Below are 23,926 nucleotides of genomic sequence, written 5' to 3'. Positions count from 1 at the left end.
ATAGACTGAGTTCCTTGGGGGCACCAGGCCCTCTTTGTTGCATCCATAGTGCTCAGCACCCAGCATATGGCCATGAAAATAGGACCTTAGTAAACCACTGCTTGATCGAAGGCTATGTTAGGGAAGCCAGTGTTAGTCCATTCATTCTTAAACTTTAGCAGGCATCAAAATCACTTGGAGGGCTTGTTAAAACAGATTACCGGGCCTTACCTTCAAGAGTTTCTGAATCAGTAGGTCTTGGATAGGACCCAAACAAATTTGCATTTTTAACAAATTTCTAAGTATTCTATGGAATCATTCTTTAGTTCTCTTGGTCTCAACTGTAGCAGTAAATTTCAGCTACTAGTATTTAGCCATCTTTGGGGTCCAAAATAGTCCTGGGCCTGGTCAGAAGTTATGGGGAGTGAGGGAGGAGAACTGGAACCAGAAATGCTGGAAGAATGATAGTAGAAAATCATTGTTTGCAACCACTAATGAAATAATCGCTCCAGGCAACTATCATTAATGACTGCTGAAACTATTGGGGGGGGGGGGGTGCCTGGGTGGTTCAGTTGGCCGAGCGTCTGATTCTTAATTCCAGCTCAGGTCATGATCCCAGGGTCATGGGATTAAGCCCCACATCGAACTCTGTACTGACAGTGCAAAGCCTGCATGGGATTCTCTCTCCCTCTCTCTCTGCCCTTCTCCCCTGGTTGCACTCTCTGTCTCTCAAAATAAATACATAAGTTAAAAAAAAAAACTGTTAAGTGAAAGGTTGATTAGGATTTTATGTATGATGGATCAGGTTGCCAATTTATGAACAACAAACCTTAACATCAGTAAAAGTGAGACCACTGGACATAACGTGTCCCCGATGTGATACAATTAGAAGTAAAAAACATTTCCCAAGAAAGTTTCATGCCAAAAAATTGGAACCAAATCTAGTGAAGCATGTAGATCTAACTACTAATCTACAGGAAATATGGGTGTTAGAGGAACATGTTAAATGATAACATGAGGATACAATTAACAAAACCCAAATTGTGGAAAATTCTACAAATGACCCAGTTTCTTCTATAATAGATTCTTCTCTTATATATTTACAAATACATAAGAGATTATCAATGAAATATATGGCCCTTCTTTGGATCCTGATTCAAACAAACCTAATATAAAAAGACATTTTTTGAGACTGTTGGGGAAAATTAAACACAAACTGGGTTTTATATGATATTAAGGATTTTTAAAAAAATTATTGGGTATGGATGTGTTTTTTTGAAAAATAAACTTTATTTTAGACTAGTTTTAGATTTACAGAAAAATTGCAAAGAGTTTCCATTTACCCAAAACATAGTTTCTCCATTTTTTTAAGATTTTTTTTTTTTTAAAGTAATCTCTACAACCAGCATGGGGCTCAAACCCACAACCCTGAGATCAAGAGTTGTCCACTCCACTAACTGAACCAGCCAGGTGCCCCTCATTTTTTAAATAAAGTTTATTTATTTATTTATTTGAGTTATCTCTATCCAACATGGGGCTCAAACCCACAACCCTGAGATCAAGAGTCACGTGCTCTTCCAACTGAGCCAGCCAGGCATGCCCCCCATTTTTAATGTTTTACTTCATTATTTATTCTAGAGAGAGAAGGATAGGGAGAGGGGCAAAGGGAGAGAGAGAGAGAGAGAGAGAGAGAGAGAGAGAGAATCTTCAGCAGGCTCCACACTTATCACAGAGCCTAATGCTGGGCTCCATCCCACAATTCTAGGATCCTTCCACTCTGAGACAAAGTCAAGAGTCAGTTGCTCAACCAAGTGAGCCACCCAGTTTTTTAAAGTAAAGTCTACCCCCAATTTGGGGCTTGAACTCAGGACCCCAGGATCAAGAGTCACGTGTTCTACTCACTGAGCCAGTCAGGTGCTCCAGTTTCCCGTTTTTAACATCTAACATTCAATGGTACATTTGTTAGAACCAATGAACCAATATTGATACATTATTACCAACTAAAGTCCATATTTTATTCATATTTCCTCAGCTTTACCCTAATGTTTTTTCTCTGTTCCATAAGAACATTTAGTTGTCATGTCTCCTTAGGCTCCTCCTGGTGTTGACAGTTTTGTAGACTTTTTGTTTGTTTGTTTTTGATGAGTTCGACAGAGTAGTACTGGTAGAATGTATAGAATGTCCTTCAGTTGGGTTTTGTCTGATGTTTTTCTCATGATAATACTGGGGTTATAGGTTTTGGGGAAGAACAACACAGGGATGAAATGCCATTTTTATCACATTGTGTCAAGGCACCTACTACCAATATGACCTACGACTGTTGATGTTAACCTTAATCACCTAGAAATTTCAGATCTTTGTACTGTACCACCGCTGCTTCCAATCCCATCCTCTTTGGAAGGAAGTCACTCTGCGTGGCCCACACTTGAATGTGGAGGCTTGCTTCCTCTCCTTAAGGGTGGAGTGTCTACCTAAGTTATTTGTAATTCCTCTGCATGAGAGATTTGTCTATGCTTCCCATTAACTTATTTATTCAAAATATTTGGCCCTTTGATAGACCTCATCATTGTGTGTGGGGAGGATGGGGGAGGGTTTGGGTTTGGGTTTTTGAGCAGTTCTTTTTGGCCCTGTAAGATGCTCTGAGATCATTTTGTATATTTTGTGCCCAATCCTGGAATCAGCCATTTCTCCAAAAGTCCTTAGTTCCTTTTATTGGGAAGTGGAGTTAGAAATCAAAATTTGGGTGCTAGGTATGTTCATTGCTACTGAGGTGTCTTACTTTTAGGCCCTTCTCAACTGACAAAGGAAATATATCTATATATTGTTATATGTGCATATCTATAAATATTTCTATACATAAGCAACTGAATTTATATATGGATGAGGTTTTTATTTGTTAAGTCTGCTACAGTGTAATATTTATAGCTGAAATAATAATATGGCTAAGATTTGCTTTTAAGAACTCCAGGAAAACAACAAAAAATGGGAAAACAGAATACAATTGGCTAAGATAATCAGTGAAGTGGAGTGATAATTACATTGGGGATTATACTGTACTTTGGTCTCTACATATATATATATATTTAAAATATTTCATAATAAAAAGTTAAAAAAGTCACTGGCCAGGCTCTAGTTAAAGAGGATCAAAAAGAGAAATACAGACAGCTAGATATACAAACAAATATACTCACGCTCACACATATATTTCCTTTGTCAGTTGACAAAGGCCCTTACACATGGAACTCTTCCTTTCAGGGCCATTCCCTAGATGAAGTTTTTTTTTTAATGTTTATTTATTTTTGAGACAGAGAGAGACAGAGCATGAACGGGGGAGGGTCAGAGAGAGAGGGAGACACAGAATCTGAAGCAGGCTCCAGGCTCTGAGCTGTCAGCACAGAGCCCGATGTGGGGCTCAAACTCACGGACCGTGAGATCATGACCTGAGCCGAAGTCGGATGCTTAACCAACTGAGCCACCCAGGCACCCGATTCCCTAGATGAAATTTTGAAGAGGACAATTTTTTCTTCCACACATTTAGACCCATCTGCTGTTTCAGAAACCTCAAACTTATTGCTCTCTCCTACCTCCTAAGTTTGCTTTTGGGGAAAAACTCTGACCATTTGAAAGTCCCTCTGTGACTCTACATCCAAGTTCAGTCTCTCCTAGGGATTTACCTTTCTGTTTCATCTTCAGCTGGGCAGGGAATGGCACTGTTTCTGACTCAGGAGCTTCAGGCAAGGGGTGTTTTGCAGGCACAACTGGCATCACACCTGCAGGCAGTTTTCCTCCAAGCCCTGGAGTGGATTCCCTGCCTTCTCTAAGGTGATGGAGAGCACAGTCTTCGACCTTCCCATTCCCTAAGTGGAATTTCCCAACTTTCAATGGGTCCCAAGGATCCATTCTTTCTTAGTAGCTGGGAAGTAATGGGTCCTTGGTCACAGGGCAGTGAGACTACCTTGACCCCATCGCTCACCTTGGTTACTTCTTGGTCCACCCACTCTTGCCTGAGTAGGAAGGACAGGAAGGTCCTAACTCTGAAAAAGAAGCTGAAGCAGGTGCTTCCTGCAACTGCTGGAAATTGCCATCAGGGAGTTCTGCTACTATGGGCAGATGGTTTTTATTTTTATTTCCAGGTTTGTCTGTGTCCTCTCTATCTATCCCTGGCCTCCTTGAGCAGTCCTGGATCATAAAAGGCAGAGTGGGCAGATACTTACTTCATCCAAGTAGGGAGATACCATGGCCCAACCTAGCTCCATCCATAATAATGGGTTGCTGCTGGCCTTTCCTCTCCCTGTATCCCCTTCTTACTCCCCTGGGATAGATCAGAGCTGGCTTTGGTACTGTTCTGAGGACAGGAACTCTTGGGACAGCTGCTCCTGCATTATGTCAAATACATTTCCTGTTGATTTGATTAGTTTCATTCGAAGCAATGCATTTATGAAAGGAAGGGAGATTTTGCAGGCATGAATTTGCACAGGCAGCCAACCTCCTTCAGACACACACACACACACACACACACACACACACACGCACGCATTTTCTCCCCATCCACCCACAAAGTGTCAGTCACATTTAGAGTTTGCACAAATGCACACCCTCCCTCATACATCACAATGCACACCCTCTTACCCACCTACACACTTCTTCCACAAAATCACACCTGCTCACATACCCTTAAAGCATGTTCCATGCCAGAAAGAGAGAGAGACAGAGATACATAGAGAGATGGGGTAGATAGGTAAGAAGAATGGGTTTCGAGGGCTCAGGAAAGCAAGCACTCTATGTGGGAGCTGGCTGGCAAGTCAGGAGACCAAGACCCCACAGTACCCCCTACCTTGTAAATAGAAATACTAAGAATTGATAAGGGTTCAAAAGCGGGTATAGAGGAAGCAGGGACTCAGGGCTCCTGGCCCCACATGGAAAGTGTGCTGGCCCAGGGTGACAGAGATGTGCCTGAGGCCTACAGCTGAGATAGGAAGTTTGTGAAGGCTGTGAGTACAGAATGCAGTGGCATCCATGACATATCCAGGAAGCCTATTTTGACTGATGGGAAAGGATGGTCCTTAGGCTGGGATTCCCTGTCAGAGTTCAGGAAATGATGGGGAGGAAATGAGGGGAGAAAAGAAAGTGGAAGGTTGGGTTTGGGCTCTAGGTTCAACATCCTCTAGGAGAAGTATTTCCAGTGTCAAACAGAGTCAATAGGAGGAGGCTGCCTTTCACGGGAAACTTGAAATCCCCTGGAGAGAGGAGAGGTGGGGGAGATGGCCTCAAGCAGTGACAAGTGCTTAAGCGTAGAGCTGCAGCAGCCACTGTATTGCAGTCTTGCAGCCACTTTGCCACAGTCGTATGGCCCTGGCGAACCTGGCTTCAGCTCCAGACTGTTGTCTGCCTACCCTTATCCAACTCAGCCCAAACTCAGAAGCTGTGGATTCTGGAATGGAGCAAGTCTTTTCCTTTAAGAAAGGGTCCTGAAGCCCACCCACAGTACCCAAGAAAATTGGCAGAGTGCTCAGCTAAACCAGACTTGAGGCCCCTGCCAAGTCTGACAGCCCTTCTGGAATCTCTCCCTGTGTTGCCACCTGGGGGCGCCCCCAGCTGGGTCTGAGGCTGCCACCAGCACTGCTGTTGTTGTTATTAGTATAATTAATAAGCAAGCACTGATGGGGCCAAGTGGAGGAAGAGGCAGGCCCCTGCTGCTCAGGAGAATCCCTGATAAGATCCAGTGTGGCTATAGGAAACAGGAGGCTAAGTGGTTTGTCCTTCCTCCTTACCCAGCACTTCTGGAAGGGCCCTCTGGAGTAATCTCCAGGGGACAGGTAGAGGCAAGGGCAAGGGGAGGGAAACTCTTGGTAGGCTGCATTTGGAATCAGCTGTGTATCTTCCTGACAGGATGTCTTTGAGCACAGCCATCCCCCCCGTGATTACTGTGGGGCAGGCCAAGCTCTGAGGCAATTATGAATTAATTTAACAGACATCTGTCTGTTTCCTTATGGAATGCCTATTGTGTGCAAGGTGGTCTACTAATAATAGCTAATGTTTTATTGGATTCTGTGAGGACGTAGCCAACTTCCACACCATGTCCTAGGGAATGGGGGATAGAAGCAGAGGAAGCAACTAGGAAGAATGACAGCCCTAAAAGATATAGGCCATTGGGCTTTGGCCTATGTAGAGTAGCAATGGGGATGTCAGATGAAACCTGAGGATTACCAAAAAGATCTTGGAAAACTCGAGACCCAAGGCTCAAGATCTTGGAGATAAAGGGGTGGGAAATGGCGCGCGAAAAAGGGAAATTTGGGTGAAAGCCTCAAGAAAGAAGTACGAAGGGGTGTTAGTCCAGTGGGGGAAGCCTTGAGTCACGATTTCGGGGCTCTGATGGTTGGGAATCTAGGGGACTGAGATGCTTTATGTCCTGAGAGGGGGGACGAGGTTCCGGCATCAGAGCCTGGACAAAAAATTGGGGTGCGGTAGAGGCTCGAGCGAGGTTTGACGGCAGGATCAGGAGTGCTAGGTTTGAAACGATGCTGGAGTGTGTTTAGGGAAAGGAGGGGCGTGGCTGGCTGCACCACCCGGGCACCAGCAGATCCTCGGGTCGGCACTGGGGAAGCTGGCCCGGGGTGCCGCCGCGGTAGGGGAGCCCCGCGGGCGGGCGCGGGCCGGGAAGGCGGCAGCAGGGTGGGCGCTCGGAGCGAGCCGCCCGAGGCTCCGCGGGGGGGCGGTACGAGCTCAGGCTTGCGGGCGGGCCGGTTGGGGAGGAGGCGGCGGCTCGGAGAACATGAATCAGCGGCGGCGGCGACGGCGGCGACGGCTGTGGAAGGAGCGCGGTGGCCCATCAGCGGCCCCGGGGACCCCGCGCTGCTGACGGCGGCCGCCGAGACTCGCTGCGCGCGCGGGTCTCGGAGGCGCGGGCCCCAGCGCCGCCCCCGGACCGGCCCCCGCCCCTCCCGCGGCCCTCCTCTCTCGTCCCTCCTCCTCCGTGCCTCCTCCCTCCTCTCTCCTCCCTTGTCGCTCGCGGGCCGGGCCCGGCATGGTGCGGCGTCGCCGCCGATGGCGCTGAGGCGGAGCATGGGGCGGCTGGGGCTCCCGCCGCTGCCGCTGCCGCCGCCGCCGCCGCCGCTGCTGCTGCTGGCGAGTCTGGCCGCTCTGCTGCTCGCTGAGCCCGCGGCCGCAGGTAGGGGTTGGTCGGGAGGCGGCGGAACGCTGGGGGCTGCGGAGGGGCGCGGCCGGGTGGGCGCCGAGGAACCGCAGCCGAGCCGAGCGAGCCCCGGGCCTGGGCGGGCCGGAGAGTTGGGTGGGGGGACCGGAGCTGGAAGGCCGAGATTGGGGGCAACGCGGGGTGGGGGGGTCGGCTCTGCGCCGGGTCCGCTGCCGGCTCTCGGGCCGGGGCCCCACCCCCAACTTTCTCGCGTCCGGGCTCTTCGGGTGGAAGGGAAAGGAGTGGGGCAGTGGGCTGAGTGGTCAGAGGGGGGTGTTCGGGACTGGATTTTCCCGCCTCGACGTACCTAGATGTTTACTCTCCGCTCCCCGTCCTGGAGACCCCAATTCTGCCCACCCTACACACGAAGGTCCCACTCTGAAACCACTGGAGCTGGACTGAACAGCCAGGAGGCACACCTGCACCATTGAGGGTACAGGGGCTGTGAGGGTGCCCGGTCACAGAAAACATCTGTACATACTCTAGGTCCTGTACCCACTCAAAGCTTCCTGAAGCGGGGATTGTTGGAGAGGATAGGTTGGAGGAAGGTTGCTGGTCTTTGTAGGGGTTAGCCTCCTGTTCCCACATGGCCACTGAGGCATTTGCCGGTTGTGGGAGTGCTCCTCACAGCACTCTGCATCTCCAAGTTCACACTACACCCCTCTGGGACTGTTGGATGTGTATGGGGTGTGAGGTTATCCCTCCTTGCCCTGTGACTGGCCCTGTGACACAGGCTAAAGTAGCAGCCATGGAGCTGGCACCTTGTTTTGAGACAGCACTCCCTGGTATATCAGATTCTCAGAGAAGGGAAGGGAAAGAGTGACAAGTATTTACAAGCTGAAAGGGTATATCTCAGAATTAGGGAGCCAAGGAATTTGCCTAGAGTTGCGCAGCAAAGTGTAGGAAGAAGCAGGACTGGATTCAGCTATGTGGATAGTTCACCTGCCCCTCTCTGCTTAAAAACATACCAGAAGACCAGGAGGGGTGTGTGTGTGTGTGTGTGTGTGTGTGTTTGTGTGTGTGTGTTCGCGTGCACGCGCTTGTGTGTGTGGATGCCTGCAGAAGGTAGTGCTCCACAGGGTGGCTCCTGTTGGTGTGACAGTAGCTCAGGGGTCTTGGACTCCCTGTTCAGGGCCCCTCCCCTGCCTTCTACCTCCTACCTCCCTAGCACCCGCCCCTGCACACATTCAGGTATTAATAGAGCGGGTGGCTGCCAGGAAGGCTGCCATGTGTTTGATCTGACGTGGTTCTGTAGCCATATGTTCTCCACTTCAGGGGAGCACCCCCTCCTTCTCTTCCTCAGCCTCCTTTCATTTGCCAAGGTGGGATGCGGGTTGAGGTAGGGGGGTGCCAACAGCAGTGTGAGTTCTGGCCTGAGACCTTGGGCAGGGAGCTGGCCGCCTGTTGCACTAGATGGGTGCAGCAGTCATTCCCAGGGCAGTACCCTGCCCCAGGTGTATAAGAATGCCCCACCTTTTCAGCCTGGCTTGTCTTCCTTCTGGTGGTTGGGCTTGAACTTAACATTGCCCAGTAGCGAAGTATGCGGAAGAGGTAACTATCTTAGAGCTGGGGGGAACTTGACAGTGGCAGAAATGGTGCCTGGAGAGCTTGTCACATTCCTCTCCCCAGACAAGGCCCAGGCCACCTTCCTTCCCACCCTGTCCAACATCTACTTTCTTGACCATTAGCTGAGAATGAGCCCTCCGACCCAGAAATTACGTTCTGGAAGAGAATAGGTGATATTTCCAGAGACAGGGGCCCTCTCAAGCATACTGACACCTTCTCCTTCCCACCTCTCAGGCCTGAAGCTCATGGGAGCCCCGGTGAAGCTGACAGTATCTCAGGGGCAGCCGGTGAAGCTCAACTGCAGTGTGGAGGGAATGGAGGAGCCTGAGATACAGTGGGTGAAGGACGGGGCTGTGGTCCAGAGTGTGGATCAGGTGTACATCCCAGTCAGTGAGCAGCACTGGATTGGCTTCCTCAGGTGCAGGACTGTGGGGGAAGGTGTGGCATGCCAGCCTGGGGGCAGGTTATGCTTTATGGGGGGGGGCTTGGGAACTGGGGCAATGCTGCTGTCCAGAGGTCTGGGTTTTTTTTTTTTTTTTTTTTTTTTCTCGGCATTGTTTGGAAACATCCAGAAGTGGGGGCAGGCTGAACCCACTGAGTCTGCTCAGCACAGCTTCCCCTCTTGACCCTGGGAGGCGAGCCTGGTGTCCTGTTTCCACAGCCTGAAGTCAGTGGAGCGCTCTGATGCAGGCCGGTACTGGTGCCAGGTGGAGGATGGGGGAGAAACCGAGACCTCCCAGCCAGTGTGGCTCACGGTAGAAGGTGAGGAGGCAGGGACACAGGTGGGCATGTTGGCCTGGAGCAGGTGCTGTCTGCTAGTGACCACACCTCTGCAGAAGAAAGCTTGGTGGAAGCTGGGCTGCCCAACTCCCTCTGGGGCCTGACTGACCAGGCTCCAGGCCTTCCCCAGACATTGGAACACCATACCCATTGGAATCTGGGTATTTCAGAGCCAAGGGGGCAACTAGGACTTACAACCTATGGGGTGCAGTCAGTTTCAGTTGTCTGAGCAACAAGCCTCAACCACCCATTTGGGGCTGGACCCTGTTTTGCCAAGTGGCCAGGCCAGGAGGGATGGGGGAGGGGAGGAAGGATCTGCAGCTGCGGGAGCTCAGAGCTGTTCAGCCCAGGAAAACAAAGTGACTAAGAAAGTAACAAAGGGCCCTGAACGGGATCTGGGGCCTGTGAGCAGAACTCTGCTAAAGCTTCCGCCCACTCCCCCTCCCTTTCTGGCCCTCCCCCACTCCCCACCCTCTGCCTCCTCCCTTGCTCTGAGAAGGGCTGTCAGAGCAGGTCTGGGAAGAGAGAAGCTACCATGCCCAAGAGGACAACATAAAGTATATTCCTAAGGTGCCCAAAAAAGAGAAGCTCCCTCTCCAGCTAGGTGGCCTGTTCTGCAGTTGACCCAATCATGAGGGCCTGTGGGACCTTCTGCATAGAGGGCTACAAATGGTAGCAAACTTGTGGTTTGGGGTGGTTGGAAACTAAGAGGTGGCAAGGCTCATTCCCCACCCCCCCTTTCTCCTTAGGTGTGCCATTTTTCACTGTGGAGCCAAAAGATCTGGCAGTGCCACCCAATGCCCCTTTCCAGCTGTCTTGTGAGGCTGTGGGTCCCCCTGAACCTGTTACCATTGTCTGGTGGAGAGGAGGCACAAAGGTTGGGGGACCTGCTCCCTCTCCTTCTGTTTTAAATGTAACAGGTGAGCAGCATCAGGAGGGGCTTTGAGCAGGGGTGGTGAGGCTGGCAGAGTTCAAATCTGTGTATATCACCAGGTATGGTATTGTGAATGTCCAGAAAACACCCCAGTGCCTGGGTACCTGACCTGCACCATTACTAAGCTCATTGAGTCAGGTGTGCTAGGCTGGCAGATAGGCCGATTAGTGGTGATCCTGCTGGGTGTGTTTGGAGGGTGCTGGAGCCTCTCCCTGTCTTTCACAGTAGTCCAGGCCATGCACAGCTGGCCCTGGGAGATGGAATCGTGTGGAACCAGGGGCACCCATTCCCCCCACCCCTCCCAAGGGAAGGAGCCAGGAACCAGCCCACGCAGAACTAGGAGGAGTGTCTGGCAGACTTGCCTAGAAGACAAGAGTCTGGGGCTGCAGAGTGGGGAATGGCAGGGAGAAGGAAAGGTGGGGGGTGGCAGCACAAAGATACAGGAGCCGCCTCTCCTAATGGCCCTTTCCAGAAATTTCTAGACATTTTCTCAAATAACTATATTTATCCATACCTCCACACAGATACACCCAAAGCAGTAATGCACACCCACCTGGACCCCAAGATCCTCACACACATACTGAGGCTCGTGAGGTTCACTTATCTGTGAAATAAAGCTAAAGTTCCTGGTCGAGGCTTGAACTGACCAAAAAAGTTGAGAATCTGAGCTTGGTCTCACACACTGGAAGGTGGGAGGGACAGGTTCTGTTGTGCCAAGTGCCCTAGCAATATGAATCTTGAGAAGAGGTGGGCTGCGGGACCTGATGAGGAGGTGCTGGGCTGGAGCAGATTAGAGGGAAGTTTGGGTTCAGTTTTCTCCAGATGTACGTGGTTGGGACCTCAGACAGCCAGCCTGATAATAAGCACTCACTGAACTCCTACTCCACACATCACACTGTGCTAGGCACCACGGGGGATCTAGGGAATACAAAAGAAATAGAAGCCATCAGTCCAGCCCCCAAGGAATTAGTGTAATTGGGGAGACAAGACACATGCATAAAGAACTGAGAACTATTGCAAGGCAAAGAATCTGCAAATGTAACAACGATACGGCATGGAGCAAATAAAGAAGGGCTCTGGAATGTGCAATAAAGGAGTGAACAGAAAAGGGAGGGAGCTTTGTGCTATCTTCAGGAGGTGGGATTGAGGTAGGGGGGAGTAGTAGAACATTCCTCAAGTGTTCACTGTGCCATGCAATTTATGTGTGTTACGTCATTTGGTTCTCACAATTCTCCCATTTGGGAGATGAGAAGACAGAGCCCCAGCATTGGGGTTTATATCCAGGCGCATTAGACTCCAAAGTCCCTGTTGTTTCCAACATATCCCATTGTTTAGCCCTTCCCTCCGGCTTGAGGGACTTCTAGGATACTCAGATCCAGAGCCTACATATCCCCCTTCCCTGGTGGTCCCAGAATAAATGCAAGTTGCTGCTTGGGGGGCGCTGACTGAGGTTTTCTGGCCTCAGGGGTGACCCAGAGCACAGTGTTCTCCTGTGAAGCTCACAACCTTAAAGGCCTGGCCTCTTCTCGCCCAGCCACTGTTCGCCTTCAAGGTAGGAAGACTGGCAGGAGGACTGGTGGGGGGGAGGGAGGGAGGGAAGGAGAGTGGGCGAGTCAGGGGCGTTCTCAGCCAGCTGATGAAGTTACAGTCATTTGGTGTTCTAGCTTCCCGCAGCCCTGCTGGGATCTGAGGGATGAGGGGTTAATTGGCAGAGCTCCATCCCTAGTGAGGGCACCTGAGACCCTGCCGTGGCTGAGATGAGAATAGAAACCTGACGTCACAGCAGATTTCCCATCACGAAGCAGAGTCCTTGCGAGGGAAGGAGAGAGGGAGCGAGCAGGAGCTGGTCAAGGCTCATGCCCAACCTTGCTTCTGCCAGCCCCTGTGGAGGGAATGGGGCTGGGGAAAACAGCCTAGCAGGTTGATAGAGGAGATCCAAAGGGCTGGTATGCACAAAGGGAGGGAAAAGGGAGGGAGAGAGCCAGTGTGTGGAGGAATGGCTTATGGCTGCAGGGACAGCTTCTCATTTGTATCTCTTGAGGCCGAGGCGCTGTCCCCACATGCACCCACTGTCTTACCCTATTCCTTGGTCAGACAGGGCCCCTGATTCATAGAGAGGCGACCTCTCTCTCCAGCCAACGCACCCTCCTGGGTATGAGCAGCTATCCCTTACTGGTTACTTGGCTTGTATATTACTATGGTCCTGGGAGTGCTGAGTAGCCATCGTTAGGTTGGGGGAAACTCTAGACCTTAGGGAGGGACTCAAGGCTTGACTCCCATGCCTTCTGCTTCCTCATATCCTTGCTGGGCACTGAACTCCAGGGCACTGACTCTCACTCCCTGTCCACAGCACTGCCCGCAGCCCCCTTCAACATCACAGTGACAAAGCTCTCCAGCAGCAATGCTAGTGTGGCCTGGACACCAGGTGCTGATGGCCTAGCCCTGCTCCAATCATGTACGGTCCAGGTAGGCTGAGAGGGAGGACAGACTCTCCTGGCCATGTTTGTTCTGTGGCTGCCTTGGTGGCACTTTGTTCGCAGTGGTATCACTTTTACCTACACTTGCCCATAGGACTTGGTTTCTGGCCCTGTTCAGGTGTTGCTGTCTTACCAGGAACAACTCAACCCACTGTCCCTTATTATAGGGTACTCTGGCAACCAAGTGACTTGGCAAGTTGGCTCTAACCTGTACATTCTTCAGGCTGGAAAGCAGATCACTAGAGCAAATTTGGGATGCCTGGAAGGATTTTTCTTATGTCGGCAAAAACCCAAACCTTTGATTTAGCTGATACCTGTACCCTTATGCCCCACCCCCTGACTCATGCCAAAGAGAACAAGGGGATCCGAGGGGTTCTAAACACCAGAGAGTGGAAAATCTGGGTAAGGTAATAACAAAAACAAGAAGCAATGCATGAAGCCTTATTTTCATCTGTTTACTCAAAGGTATTTAATGAACACTTTGAAACTGTTCTAGGCAGTCCCCTGCCCCTGGCAGGAGAGGTCCCTGCTACTCTGGTCTATACCATTTAGAGGATGCCACTGTGGCCTTTCTTTGGCTGTACCCCTTGCCCCTGGGCAAGGAGTCTGTAGAGCCAAGGGGATATGCCTATCTAGATCATGAGGACACCCCCTTCCCTTTCCCCAACTGCCACACTACACCATATTCTAGATACTAAGGATGTCTTGCCTTATGGTCCCCAGTCTGCTTCCAGGGCCTGGCTCATCTTTGGTTTGTGCACCTCTAAGTCCAAAGGGCAGCCATTGTGGGGGATGGGTATGCAGGCAACATTGTCCACACCCGGGCATCTGATGTTCCTCTTGGTACAGACCCTTGGCTCGGAGGCTTCGTCTTCTTGTGCCACCACATTCTGGCTTGGGAATTAAAGGAATCAGAGGTTTATAAATGCAAACCTGACCTTCCAGGTTGTTTGGAAGCTTTATTTGTCAATATACGAAGACGGAATATTTTATTTAATAATTTGTTAGCTGATTTATAACATTTAAATATTTAGCCCCATGGTACATGGGTCTCCATTTGTACTCTTGCCCTGGGCCCCCAAAATGTAAGGTGAAGTCTTGGTTCATGGTGCCCCTAGGCTCTCAGTTACTCTGCCCTTGAGAAACTGAGACTTTGAACTGTTACAATACATGATAACTCTTATAACGCAATTATGAACTGAGCATAAAAGGGCATGAGTTTTCTGGAGTAGATGAGAAAGTCTTTGATAGAAAAAGTGGTATTTGCACTCAATCTTAAAAGATGAGTTGGACTTTCCTATGAAGAGCAAGCAAGACCATTCCAAGCAAAGGAACAGCATTTGCAAATGCATGGAGATGTGGAACCTTGTGTGTTATTGGAGTGGTGGGCGGTGGGAGGGGGTGGGTTGCAAGTGTTTGCTGATAGGCTTGGAGGAGTCATTAACTCAAGATCCCCCACCCCCCATGCCTATGCCACAATCCCATTTTCTATCTCCGTTCTCTCCCTCATTACTTTGCTGCTTTTCTGTAGGTGACACAGGCACCAGGAGACTGGGAAGTCCTGGCTGTTGTGGTCCCTGTGCCACCTTTTACCTGCCTGCTCCGGGACCTGGCACCTGCCACCAACTACAGTCTCAGGGTGCGCTGTGCCAACGCCTTGGGGCCTTCTCCATATGCTGACTGGGTGCCCTTCCGGACAAAGGGTCTAGGTAAGGGACTTAGCAAAGTGGCTGGGCAGGGCTCCAGTGGGGAAGAGATGATGTTGGCTCCAGTTCTGAATGAGGTTGCTTGAGAGAGAAGCTACCCGAAAAAGAGATTCCTGCCTCATTCAGCAAACACTAAGTGTCTGCTGCATGCCTATGAACTAGATAAATCCAGCTCCCTTCCCATGCAGCTTTAGTTCTAGGGGGGTGGAACAGACAAGCAGATTAGAAAAGATCAGATAATACCAGAAAAGATTGATGAAGAGTGCCCCAGGGTGGTCCAGGCATACCCCTGTAAAGAGACTGAAGTTTGAATGATAAGGAAGGAGCCACACGGCGGGGGGGGGGGGGGGGGGGGGGGGGGGGGGGGGTGGAAATCAATGCAGAAGAGGGCTTAGCAAGTGCAAAGATCCTATGATAGGAACTTGCTTGTATTTCTCTTAGCAATTGCAAAGAGACTGGTGGGGCTTTGAGGGGGAAGTGGTGAAGGATGCTCCTGAGGCAGTAACCAAGAGCAGCACTGTACCTAGCAGGGTGCTGTGGGTCCTGCCTTTACTCACTGGTCCTCCACAGGATTAGAAGTGAGAGCAGTCAGGACTGGGAGGCAAGCTTTAAACCCCACCCGTAGCTCTCTGAGCTGTGTAGTTCTTGGGAGTTGGTTCCAAAGGCCAGCATGGGATAGTGATAGTGGGAAGGGCAGGGCTCTTAGTAGCCTTCTCTCTTCGGGTACAGCCCCAGCCAGCGCTCCTCAGAACCTCCATGCCATCCGCACAGACTCAGGCCTCATCCTGGAGTGGGAAGAAGTGATCCCTGAGGGCCCTTTGGAAGGCCCCCTGGGACCCTATAAACTGTCCTGGGTTCAAGACAACGGAACCCAGGTAAGGGGCACCCAGGTAAGGGGAGACAAGCTTCCATTCTTCAGGTGTACCAGAGTCAGCTCTCAGGGCTCTAAGGCCTTTAGAGCTTCTGAATGGCCGTCCTTGGTGGGCTCAGCCTCCCACCACTCGAGTGAGAAGGAGTCCACTTTTCCCCACCTCCCCCTGCAGGCTTCTTCCCTCCTTATTGGATGGTGTCTCCAGTTAGGATTGCATCCGGTGGGTGGCTGCTTTGTTTGTAAAGCAGGAAGCACATTCCTGCACCAATTGGGGAGGGGAGGGTGCAGATAAGACCATCTTATCCCAAGCCTAGTTCCCTCCCATCCCCCACCTCTGCCAGCCTGGACTGAGCCTTGTTTGTGTTCAGGAGAGGCCTCTGCAGCCTGGAGCAGGAATGTGATGACTCCCAGCATGTTGTGTTCCTGAAGCCCCTGAACCCACAGTGTCCCTTGCCTCCTGCGTTCCTAGCTAGACCTTTTTCTGACTTTCAGGCCCCAGCTGGAGGCCTTTTCCTCAGACTCAAGTATGGGATGGGGGCTTTTCCTGGCTGCAGGGTGAGCTGACAGTGGAGGGGACCAGGGCCAACTTGACAGGCTGGGATCCCCAGAAGGACCTGACTGTGCGTGTGTGCGTCTCCAATGCAGTTGGCTGTGGGCCTTGGAGTCAGCCACTGGTGGTCTCTTCTCACGACCATGCAGGTAAGGCCTGCAGGGGAAGGGCACAGGGGAGCAAGGCTTTCAAGGGCAACCTAGACTGGTGGAAGGAGGCTGGCAGTACCTTTCCTGCTAATAGACCCAAAGACTCAGCAGTTGAGGCCAGGGTTGGTATTTAAACTAAAAGTCATTCTCCTCCCCCTGCCACAGGACTAGCATAGGAATCTCTGGTCGAGTTGTAAGTCCCAATAGCCAGGGCCAATCACTGACAGGGTAGGAACTCTTGGGTCTTCCTTTGGAGCTGCGTTCCACTTGGGACTTTTATTGACTTAAGAGAACCTCTTGACCAGACCAGATGGCCATCATTGGAAAATTCTAAAGGGACTCTTTTATGTCAGCCTAGCTCATGCCACTCCCCCTGTCTCCCACAGGCCAGCAGGGCCCTCCCCATAGCCGTACATCCTGGGTGCCTGTAGTCCTGGGTGTGCTGACAGCCCTAGTGACGGCTGCTGCCTTGGCCCTCATCCTGCTTCGAAAGAGGCGGAAGGAGACACGGTTCGGGTAAGGGGGTAAGGACATGGAGGGAGAGGCAAGTGGTGACTGTAGATCTTGGAGCTGATTCCAAGTCCTGGGTTTCTTCTTAGGCAAGCCTTTGACAGTGTCATGGCCCGGGGGGAGCCAGCCGTTCACTTCCGGGCAGCCCGGTCCTTCAATCGGGAAAGGCCTGAGCGCATCGAAGCCACACGTGAGTGTGGGGAATCATAGGAGGAAAAATGGACTGTCTTTTTTTCTTCCTTTCTTTTTTAATGTTTATTTATTTATTTTTGAGAGAGAGGGAGAGAGAGTTCACCTGAGCTGAGGAGGAACAGAAAGAATCCCAAGCAGTCTCCACACCCAGCCCTGAGCCTGACAAAGGGCTCCATCTATGGGGGGCTTGATCCCCCCACCGTAAGATCATGACCTGAGCCGTAATCAAGAGTCACAGGCTTAACCGACTGAGCCACCCTGTCTTTTGATGTTTATTTGTTTATTTTTGAGAGAGAGAGGGAGAGAGCCCCTAACTACATTCTTTTTGCTAGCTCATTAATTTGACCAGTGTGTCTGATCTACCCTCATGGATGTCTCCATCCCAGCTATGGGAGAGCTAAACTAAGCTCATGTCTGCACTGAGGGTGGAGCCGGGGGTACGAGTCAGGAGCAGGAGAGGCCCCTCTCCTTTCTTACCACCCCTCTCCCCACAGTGGACAGCTTGGGCATCAGTGATGAACTCAAGGACAAACTGGAGGATGTGCTCATCCCAGAGCAGCAGTTTACCCTAGGCCGGATGTTGGGCAAAGGTGTGTGGGGCTGCACAGTGATTGGCAGGAGTGGAGTTTGCCATATCTGGGTGTGTTTGGTTGCTCCTGTCACTTTGGGGGTATAGATTTAGGGCAGCTCCTATAAACAGGATCTATTTGTAAATGCCTGAGTTTGGGATGTTTGGAGGAATGGTGGCTGGGGATGAGGAGGGCTGAGGAGCACTCCCAGCATACTCCCTTTGGCTGCAGACAAAGGAGCCTCCTGCAATGTCCCCAGAGTCTAGTGATTTGTGTCCCTGTGGAGGGTCACCTGGGAGGAAAGGAGGTGGGAGGCAGTAGGGCAAGGTGGCCTCACCGTCATTTGGGTCGGTTCCTAGGAGAGTTCGGTTCAGTGCGGGAGGCCCAGCTGAAGCAAGAGGATGGCTCCTTTGTGAAAGTGGCTGTCAAGATGCTGAAAGGTGAGTGAAGAGTAGTAGACATGGAGTGAGGAGTGGAAGGGGTGACTGATACAGAAGCAGGCTCTGCTGGGTCCTTAGACTTTCCAAGAAGAGTTACTCATCACTAAGTAGGATGCTGCCTGTGCCCCGTGAATAATTCAAAGGCATAAACCCACACAAGTTTGTGCCCTAGCCTTTGCTCTCTGCCATCAGCAGTGACTCCTCTGAGCTCATTCAGGGTGATTAAAGCTGTGGTTGCTTGAGCTTCTGGACTATCTAAACCAAAGGGAAGACCATTAGCAAGCAGAGAGGTTGTTGGATAGCCCCACTCCATGGGGGTTTCTCCTGCTCATGCCAGTCTGTTTCCTGAACCCCCTGGGAAGCCCAGGAAGGACAAAGCCTAGGAGTCTTGGATCAGAATTGTGGGCACATCTCCCTCATTCCCTCTCTCCTATCTTTTTTTCCAGCTGACATCATTGCTTCCAGCGACATTGAAGAATTCCTCAGGGAAGCAGCTTGCATGAAGGAATTTGACCACCCACATGTGGCCAAGCTTGTTGGTGAGCTCCTTCTTAGGGGAGGCAGATATACAATAGAGCTAAAACTGTGTTCCGCCAAGGTGGGAGGGCAGCCTGTGGGAGAGAAGTTTGAACTTACGTGGTGAATAAGCAGATAGAAAAATAGCAAGGAGAGTCCTGGCTGAAAAATGATCAGACTCAGGTAAGGAATTTAGTGTGCAGGCCCTGTACCAAAGGTCTGCACATGAAGACTGCCCGTTTGAACAGAGGCAGAGAAGGAGGGGACAAGAAGATGCTCCAGAGATCTAGAGGCAGCCAAATCTTGAGTAGTCACCAGGCCACTGTGGACTTATGGAGAAGGAACAGAGCCAGGGCTAGAGGTAGGACCTAGCAGTTGGGAGGCTCACGCAGACCCCTAAGCTGTCTCTTGACGTTTATGTGCCCTGCTTCTGACTCTCCCTTGTCCCCAGGGGTGAGCCTCCGAAGCAGAGCCAAAGGCCGTCTCCCTATCCCCATGGTCATCTTGCCCTTCATGAAGCATGGGGACCTGCACGCCTTCCTGCTCGCCTCCCGGATTGGGGAGAATCCCTTTGTGAGTGCCTGGGGTGGAATGGCCAGGAGTTGGAAAGGGACAAAGACCCTGGGAGAGAATTTGGCTTGGTGAGCAGGGCTGATCAAGCTGGTTGGGAAGAGGCAGGCTGGGTTTTACCCTTTTTACGCTAGAAGGCTTCCTTCTCCCTCAGAGCCCTGCTGGGCATTTTAGTCTGGGCAAGGGCCCTTTCTGAGAGAAGAGATCTGTGGAATCCCACATGAGGAGTGTCTTGACTCTTGGGTGCTGTCTCTCTCTCAGGTCTGCCAAAGCTTCTTTGTCTTGGGAAGTCCCTCCATCCCCCTCCTTTCATTAATTCCAAGGACAGTCATTAGGCTTTCTGGCCAGAGAACCCCCAGGGAACCCCATTCATCTTGCCCTGGCTGGGTGGGCAGATCTAGCCTGAGTTTGCTCTGTCTGCCCCACCAGAACCTGCCCCTGCAGACCCTGGTCCGGTTCATGGTGGACATTGCCTGTGGCATGGAGTACCTGAGCTCCCGGAACTTTATCCACCGAGACCTGGCTGCTCGGAATTGCATGTATGTGAATTCCGGAGGGCTTGGGTGGGAACGAGCAGCTAATGACAGGAAGACTAATGGTCAGTTCTCACCTGGGACTGTATCTGCTATGCGTGGGGACAGCTGGGGAGCAAAGATACTCTGATTTTAGTATGGCTGCCAGCATGGGGGAAGGCTGACTCCACCCTCCAACACCCCTCACAGGCTGGCAGAAGACATGACGGTGTGTGTGGCTGACTTTGGGCTCTCCCGGAAGATCTATAGCGGGGACTACTATCGCCAGGGCTGTGCCTCCAAATTACCCGTCAAGTGGCTGGCCCTGGAGAGCCTGGCTGACAACCTATATACTGTGCACAGTGACGTGGTGAGCCGGGGAGCACAGTGAGGCCTGGTGGTAACATAAGCAGTGTGGCCCAGTGTGTGGGTGGAACTTTAGAATCCTCAGGGACCTAGCCAGGTCTCTGGGCTTTGTCTGCCCCCTTATAACACCTCTATGCTCTAAGATGTGCTTGTCTTAGGATTCTGCCCAGCTCAGGGAGCCTAATGACATCTCCCCTCCAACCTCGCTTTTTCCCAGTGGGCCTTCGGGGTGACCATGTGGGAGATCATGACGCGTGGGCAGACGCCATATGCTGGCATTGAGAACGCTGAGATTTACAACTACCTCATCGGCGGGAACCGCCTGAAACAGCCTCCAGAGTGTATAGAGGACGTGTGAGTGCCCTGGGAAGGGGATTCTGGGAGGAAATAGGAATTTGGGGGTTCAGGTGCTGGCTGCCAGCACAGCTGCTGGTCCAGTGGGAGCTCAGAACCTCAGTTGGACCTTTTCTTTTTTGGTCCTTGTCATTAGAGGGACCCCAAACTGCCTCTTTATCTGCCACCTCCTGTTTTCTTTCTCTCTCCCTTTCTCATCCTGTGTTTCTTGTTCTACCTTTTTTTACATGTTTTCTCCAGTTTTCAGGAGGAACCAGGAACCCTGAGGGCAGAAAGTACAGGGTTGAGCAACAGTGCAAGTTTCTGTCACCTTCTTCCCACCCCCGCTACTTCTCAGTCCCCAGCTAGTCTAAGAAAACCTCCTAGGCTGAGCCCTCCCTCCCCCTCAGAGAGGGCTGCATCAGGGCAAGAAAAAACTGCTGCTCTATCACATTCCTTGCTAGACAAGGAGGGGGCGCTGGGGGCGGGAGGTTGGCCTCCTCTTGAGGGAGTGGAGAGACCTAAGATCCTGGGGAGAAGGGAACTGCCTTCTTTCCTTTCTGGGAGCCTGGAGCCTTTGGGAGTGGGACAGGGTAGGGATACACCCACTGAATAGGGGAGTGTTGTGAGCCCCTCGTGACTGGAAGACAGTGTTACCAGCATTAGCTGGGTACTTTACAGGCTTTCTTTCAGGTAATCCCCCTCTAACCCTGTTAGGAAAAGTCTGTCATTATCACCGTTTTGTAGATGAGGAACTGAGATTAAAGAGGTTAAGTAACATGGCCAAGGTCATACAGCTATTAAGTAGATGAGTTGGGATGTGAACCTAGATCTCTGTGATTTTGGAATATGTGCCTTTTAACCATGACACCAAATGGAATTTGTTCTAGTGTTATTTCCCACACTGTGCAAGCCAGAGTTTCCCTGGCGCCCTGGAGGACCTTTTCACTAGTACCGGGGGGAGGGCATCCACATTGATCCAGTGAAGGAATCTGCTCCCTATTTCTTGCTGTGGGGTTGGACCACCAGAGGTCCAAGAAACATGGATAGGTAGAGGAAGTCTCAGCCCGAATGGTGGAGTTCTGTTTCTCTAGGGCAGTGAGCTTGAAGTGCCCTGAACCTGGACTGTGTGTCAGAGGGAAATCTGAGCGCACTAGCTAGGCCTTACACCTCCTACTTATTCAGCACAGCTCAGGACATGGCAGGATCCGAGGTCTCCTTGTGGCTGTAGCCACAAGGAAGATCTGGAGCTGTAGAGGCTTTGCTGAGCAGTGGGGACCAGGCCCGACTTAGTTGCCTCCAGGCTGGAGCTACTGTTGTCAATAGGGCGGGCGCTGGCTTCCTACCAGGCAGCCTGGTGGACAGGCGCCAGTTGGCTCCTAGCACAGCCTTGACAGTGTATCCCAGCCTGGCCACGTACTCATGGCCCCAACCATTTCCATGGCCTCCTCGATGTCTGGCACCATTCCTCCCATCATTGGGGGCCCTTGTCAGGAAGGCTAGTGTGTGGGGAGCATTTAGGGCTTCTGTTGTGGGCACAAGGGAGTCAGGCATTTGCGCTGCCTGGATCTGGTCTCAGCCTCTTGCAGTTACTTCTTTTTTTTTTTTTCTCTTCCTTAAGCCTGAGGCATTCCCCAGGAACAGGGATAAGACCTCAGGGAATCTGTTAGGCTCCTGAATGTGTATGTAAAAAGCGTTCCTGCCCGGGGGAGAGGGCTGGAAGCTTTTCTAGGTTCAAATGTGTCCGTGAACAATGAAGATTTAAGTCTGCCTGAGTGGGTGAGGATTCAGGACAAAGGGCGGCTATTCAAATCCTTTCCATTAAAATAACAGTGACTCCAAGCTGTGTTCTGCAAGACAAAAACACTCCTAGTGCCCCCTCCCAATATAACATAGGAGGGACTCTTGGAACCTCACTTTCTACCTGCTTCTACATGTGTGACCTTAGTCAAGGTTTTTAACCTCTCTCGGCCTCAGTTTCCACATTGGTGAAATCGGGATCATTTATTTCACACATTTATTTGTGCGAATTAAATAATATGTGTAAAATACTTAGAAGAGTGCCTGATACATAGTAAGTGCTTTATATGGGTGTGTTAAAGAAAAGTTTTCAAACTCCTGGTTCTGTATGTTTAAGGGGCCTCAGCTTCCCCTTTGGGCTCCTCACTGTCTCCCCATACCCTTCTGTCTGCCTAGGTATGAGCTCATGTACCAGTGCTGGAGCGCTGACCCCAAGCAGCGCCCGAGCTTCACATGCTTACGGATGGAGCTGGAGAGCATCCTGGGCCACCTGTCAGTGCTGTCCACCAGCCAGGACCCCTTGTATATCAACCTTGAGAGAGCCGAGGAGCCTGCGGAGGGAGGCCGCCTGGAGCTGCCTGGCAGGGACCAGGCCAGCAGCGGGGCTGGGGATGGCAGTGGTGTGGGGGCGATGGGGGGCACCCCCAGTGACTATCGGTACATCCTCAGCCCTGGGGGGCTAGCTGAGCAGCCTGCGCAGGAGGAGCAGCAGCCAGAAAGCCCCGTCAGTGAGGGCCAGAGGCTGCTGCTTCTGCAGCAAGGGCTACTGCCCCACAGTAGCTGTTAGCCCACAGGAAGAGGGCGACCCGAGCCATGCTGCTGGCTCTGCTGGCCCGCCACTGGCTGAGGAAGCCCTCTCTGACCCCAGCCCAGGCAGCAAGGCATGGAGGCTCCTGTGGTAGTCCTCCCAAGCTGCGCTGGAAGCCTGGACTCACCAAATCGCCCAATCCCAGTTCTTCCTGCGGCCACTCTGGCCTGCCTGGTGTCAGTTCAGGCCTTGGCTGGGTGGAGGTGGGCCAGGCCTGGTTGTCTAAACCCAGGCAGCTGGCAGGAGGGGGGGAGGTTATGTTTCCATGGTTACCATGGGTGTGGAGAAGATTTGGGGGAGGGTAGATCTAGCCCTGTGGGCCCCTACTCTCTGGCTGAGCTGCCCCTGCTGCTTTAGTGCATGCATTGAGGTGTCTCTGACCAGGGGCCTAGCTCTGCCCATGCTTGGGGTTTAAATTCCCAGGTTTGCTCCTCCTCACAAAGAGATGCCCTTGTATTATTCCCTTTAGGTGAGAGTTGGTAAGGGGTTGATACAGGCAGGTCCCAAGCCCTATGGTAGGAGACAGTGGGGCATTCTCAGGTCTGAATCGTTATCCCCTTCCTGATGACCCACCTACCCTGCCTAGGCCAGGAGTAAAGTGCAGCTTTACTGACCAGGTCACAGCAAGGCATGCTGGATTACTGCAGGCTACCATTCGCCCAGCCCATAAGGGCAGTGCACTAAGCCTGGCAAGAGGAAGGGGTGCTGTAGACCCTGCCCAGAAATGCGTGGGGCCAGAGAGGAGTCCAGGAGCCCCTCTTTATGCCCTCCCACAGTCTGTCTGAGCATGCTACCAAATCCCAAAATATCCTAAGACTAACAAAGGCAGCTGTGTCTGAGCTCAGTCCTTCCACGCAGCATCCACCCCTTAGTCCCAATTTTCCCTCTCTGGAGACCCTCTTCTGTCCCAAGTCTCCAGAGAAAGAGAGAAAATAGGCCTGATGGCTGACATGGGTGAGGGGGAGTTACTGGAGCCTGGACCCCAGCCCTGCTAGGGGAGCCCCCTGGATTGCATGGGGCAAGGCCCTTGCTGTTAGGGATATTTCCAAGCCGTTAGAAGCTGTTTAAAAACAGAAATAAAATTGAGAACTAAAGGCTCAAGGCTT

The 23,926-nt window shown here is 51.7% G+C and overlaps 1 protein-coding gene across 2 annotated transcripts; it reads left to right on the top strand.

Annotated features, from left to right (window-relative positions):
* The first annotated feature begins 6,676 nt into the window (after positions 1-6,676).
* On the top strand, positions 6,677-23,921 carry TYRO3 (TYRO3 protein tyrosine kinase). Of its 2 annotated transcripts, none has more exons than XM_058738130.1 (19): positions 6,677-7,147; positions 8,972-9,155; positions 9,399-9,499; positions 10,267-10,437; positions 11,917-12,003; positions 12,802-12,917; positions 14,460-14,637; positions 15,364-15,524; positions 16,060-16,204; positions 16,591-16,720; positions 16,804-16,904; positions 17,401-17,496; positions 17,835-17,915; positions 18,362-18,454; positions 18,883-19,004; positions 19,431-19,540; positions 19,724-19,883; positions 20,097-20,233; positions 22,409-23,921. In XM_058738130.1, the coding sequence occupies exons 1-19, from the start codon at positions 7,024-7,026 to the stop codon at positions 22,797-22,799; spliced, it is 2,688 nt and encodes an 895-aa protein (XP_058594113.1). In that variant the 5' UTR covers positions 6,677-7,023; the 3' UTR covers positions 22,800-23,921. The 2 variants fall into 2 exon arrangements, with proteins under 2 accessions (XP_058594113.1, XP_058594114.1); XM_058738131.1 differs by having other exon boundaries at positions 6,684-7,147; positions 15,364-15,509.
* The last annotated feature ends 5 nt before the right edge of the window (positions 23,922-23,926 follow it).

This window comes from Neofelis nebulosa, chromosome 7 (genome assembly GCF_028018385.1).
Source record: "Neofelis nebulosa isolate mNeoNeb1 chromosome 7, mNeoNeb1.pri, whole genome shotgun sequence".
In the NCBI taxonomy this organism is placed as follows: domain Eukaryota; kingdom Metazoa; phylum Chordata; class Mammalia; order Carnivora; family Felidae; genus Neofelis; species Neofelis nebulosa.
The sequence above is the reverse complement of the archived record's forward strand: the minus strand, read 5'-3'. Positions and strand labels throughout refer to the sequence as shown.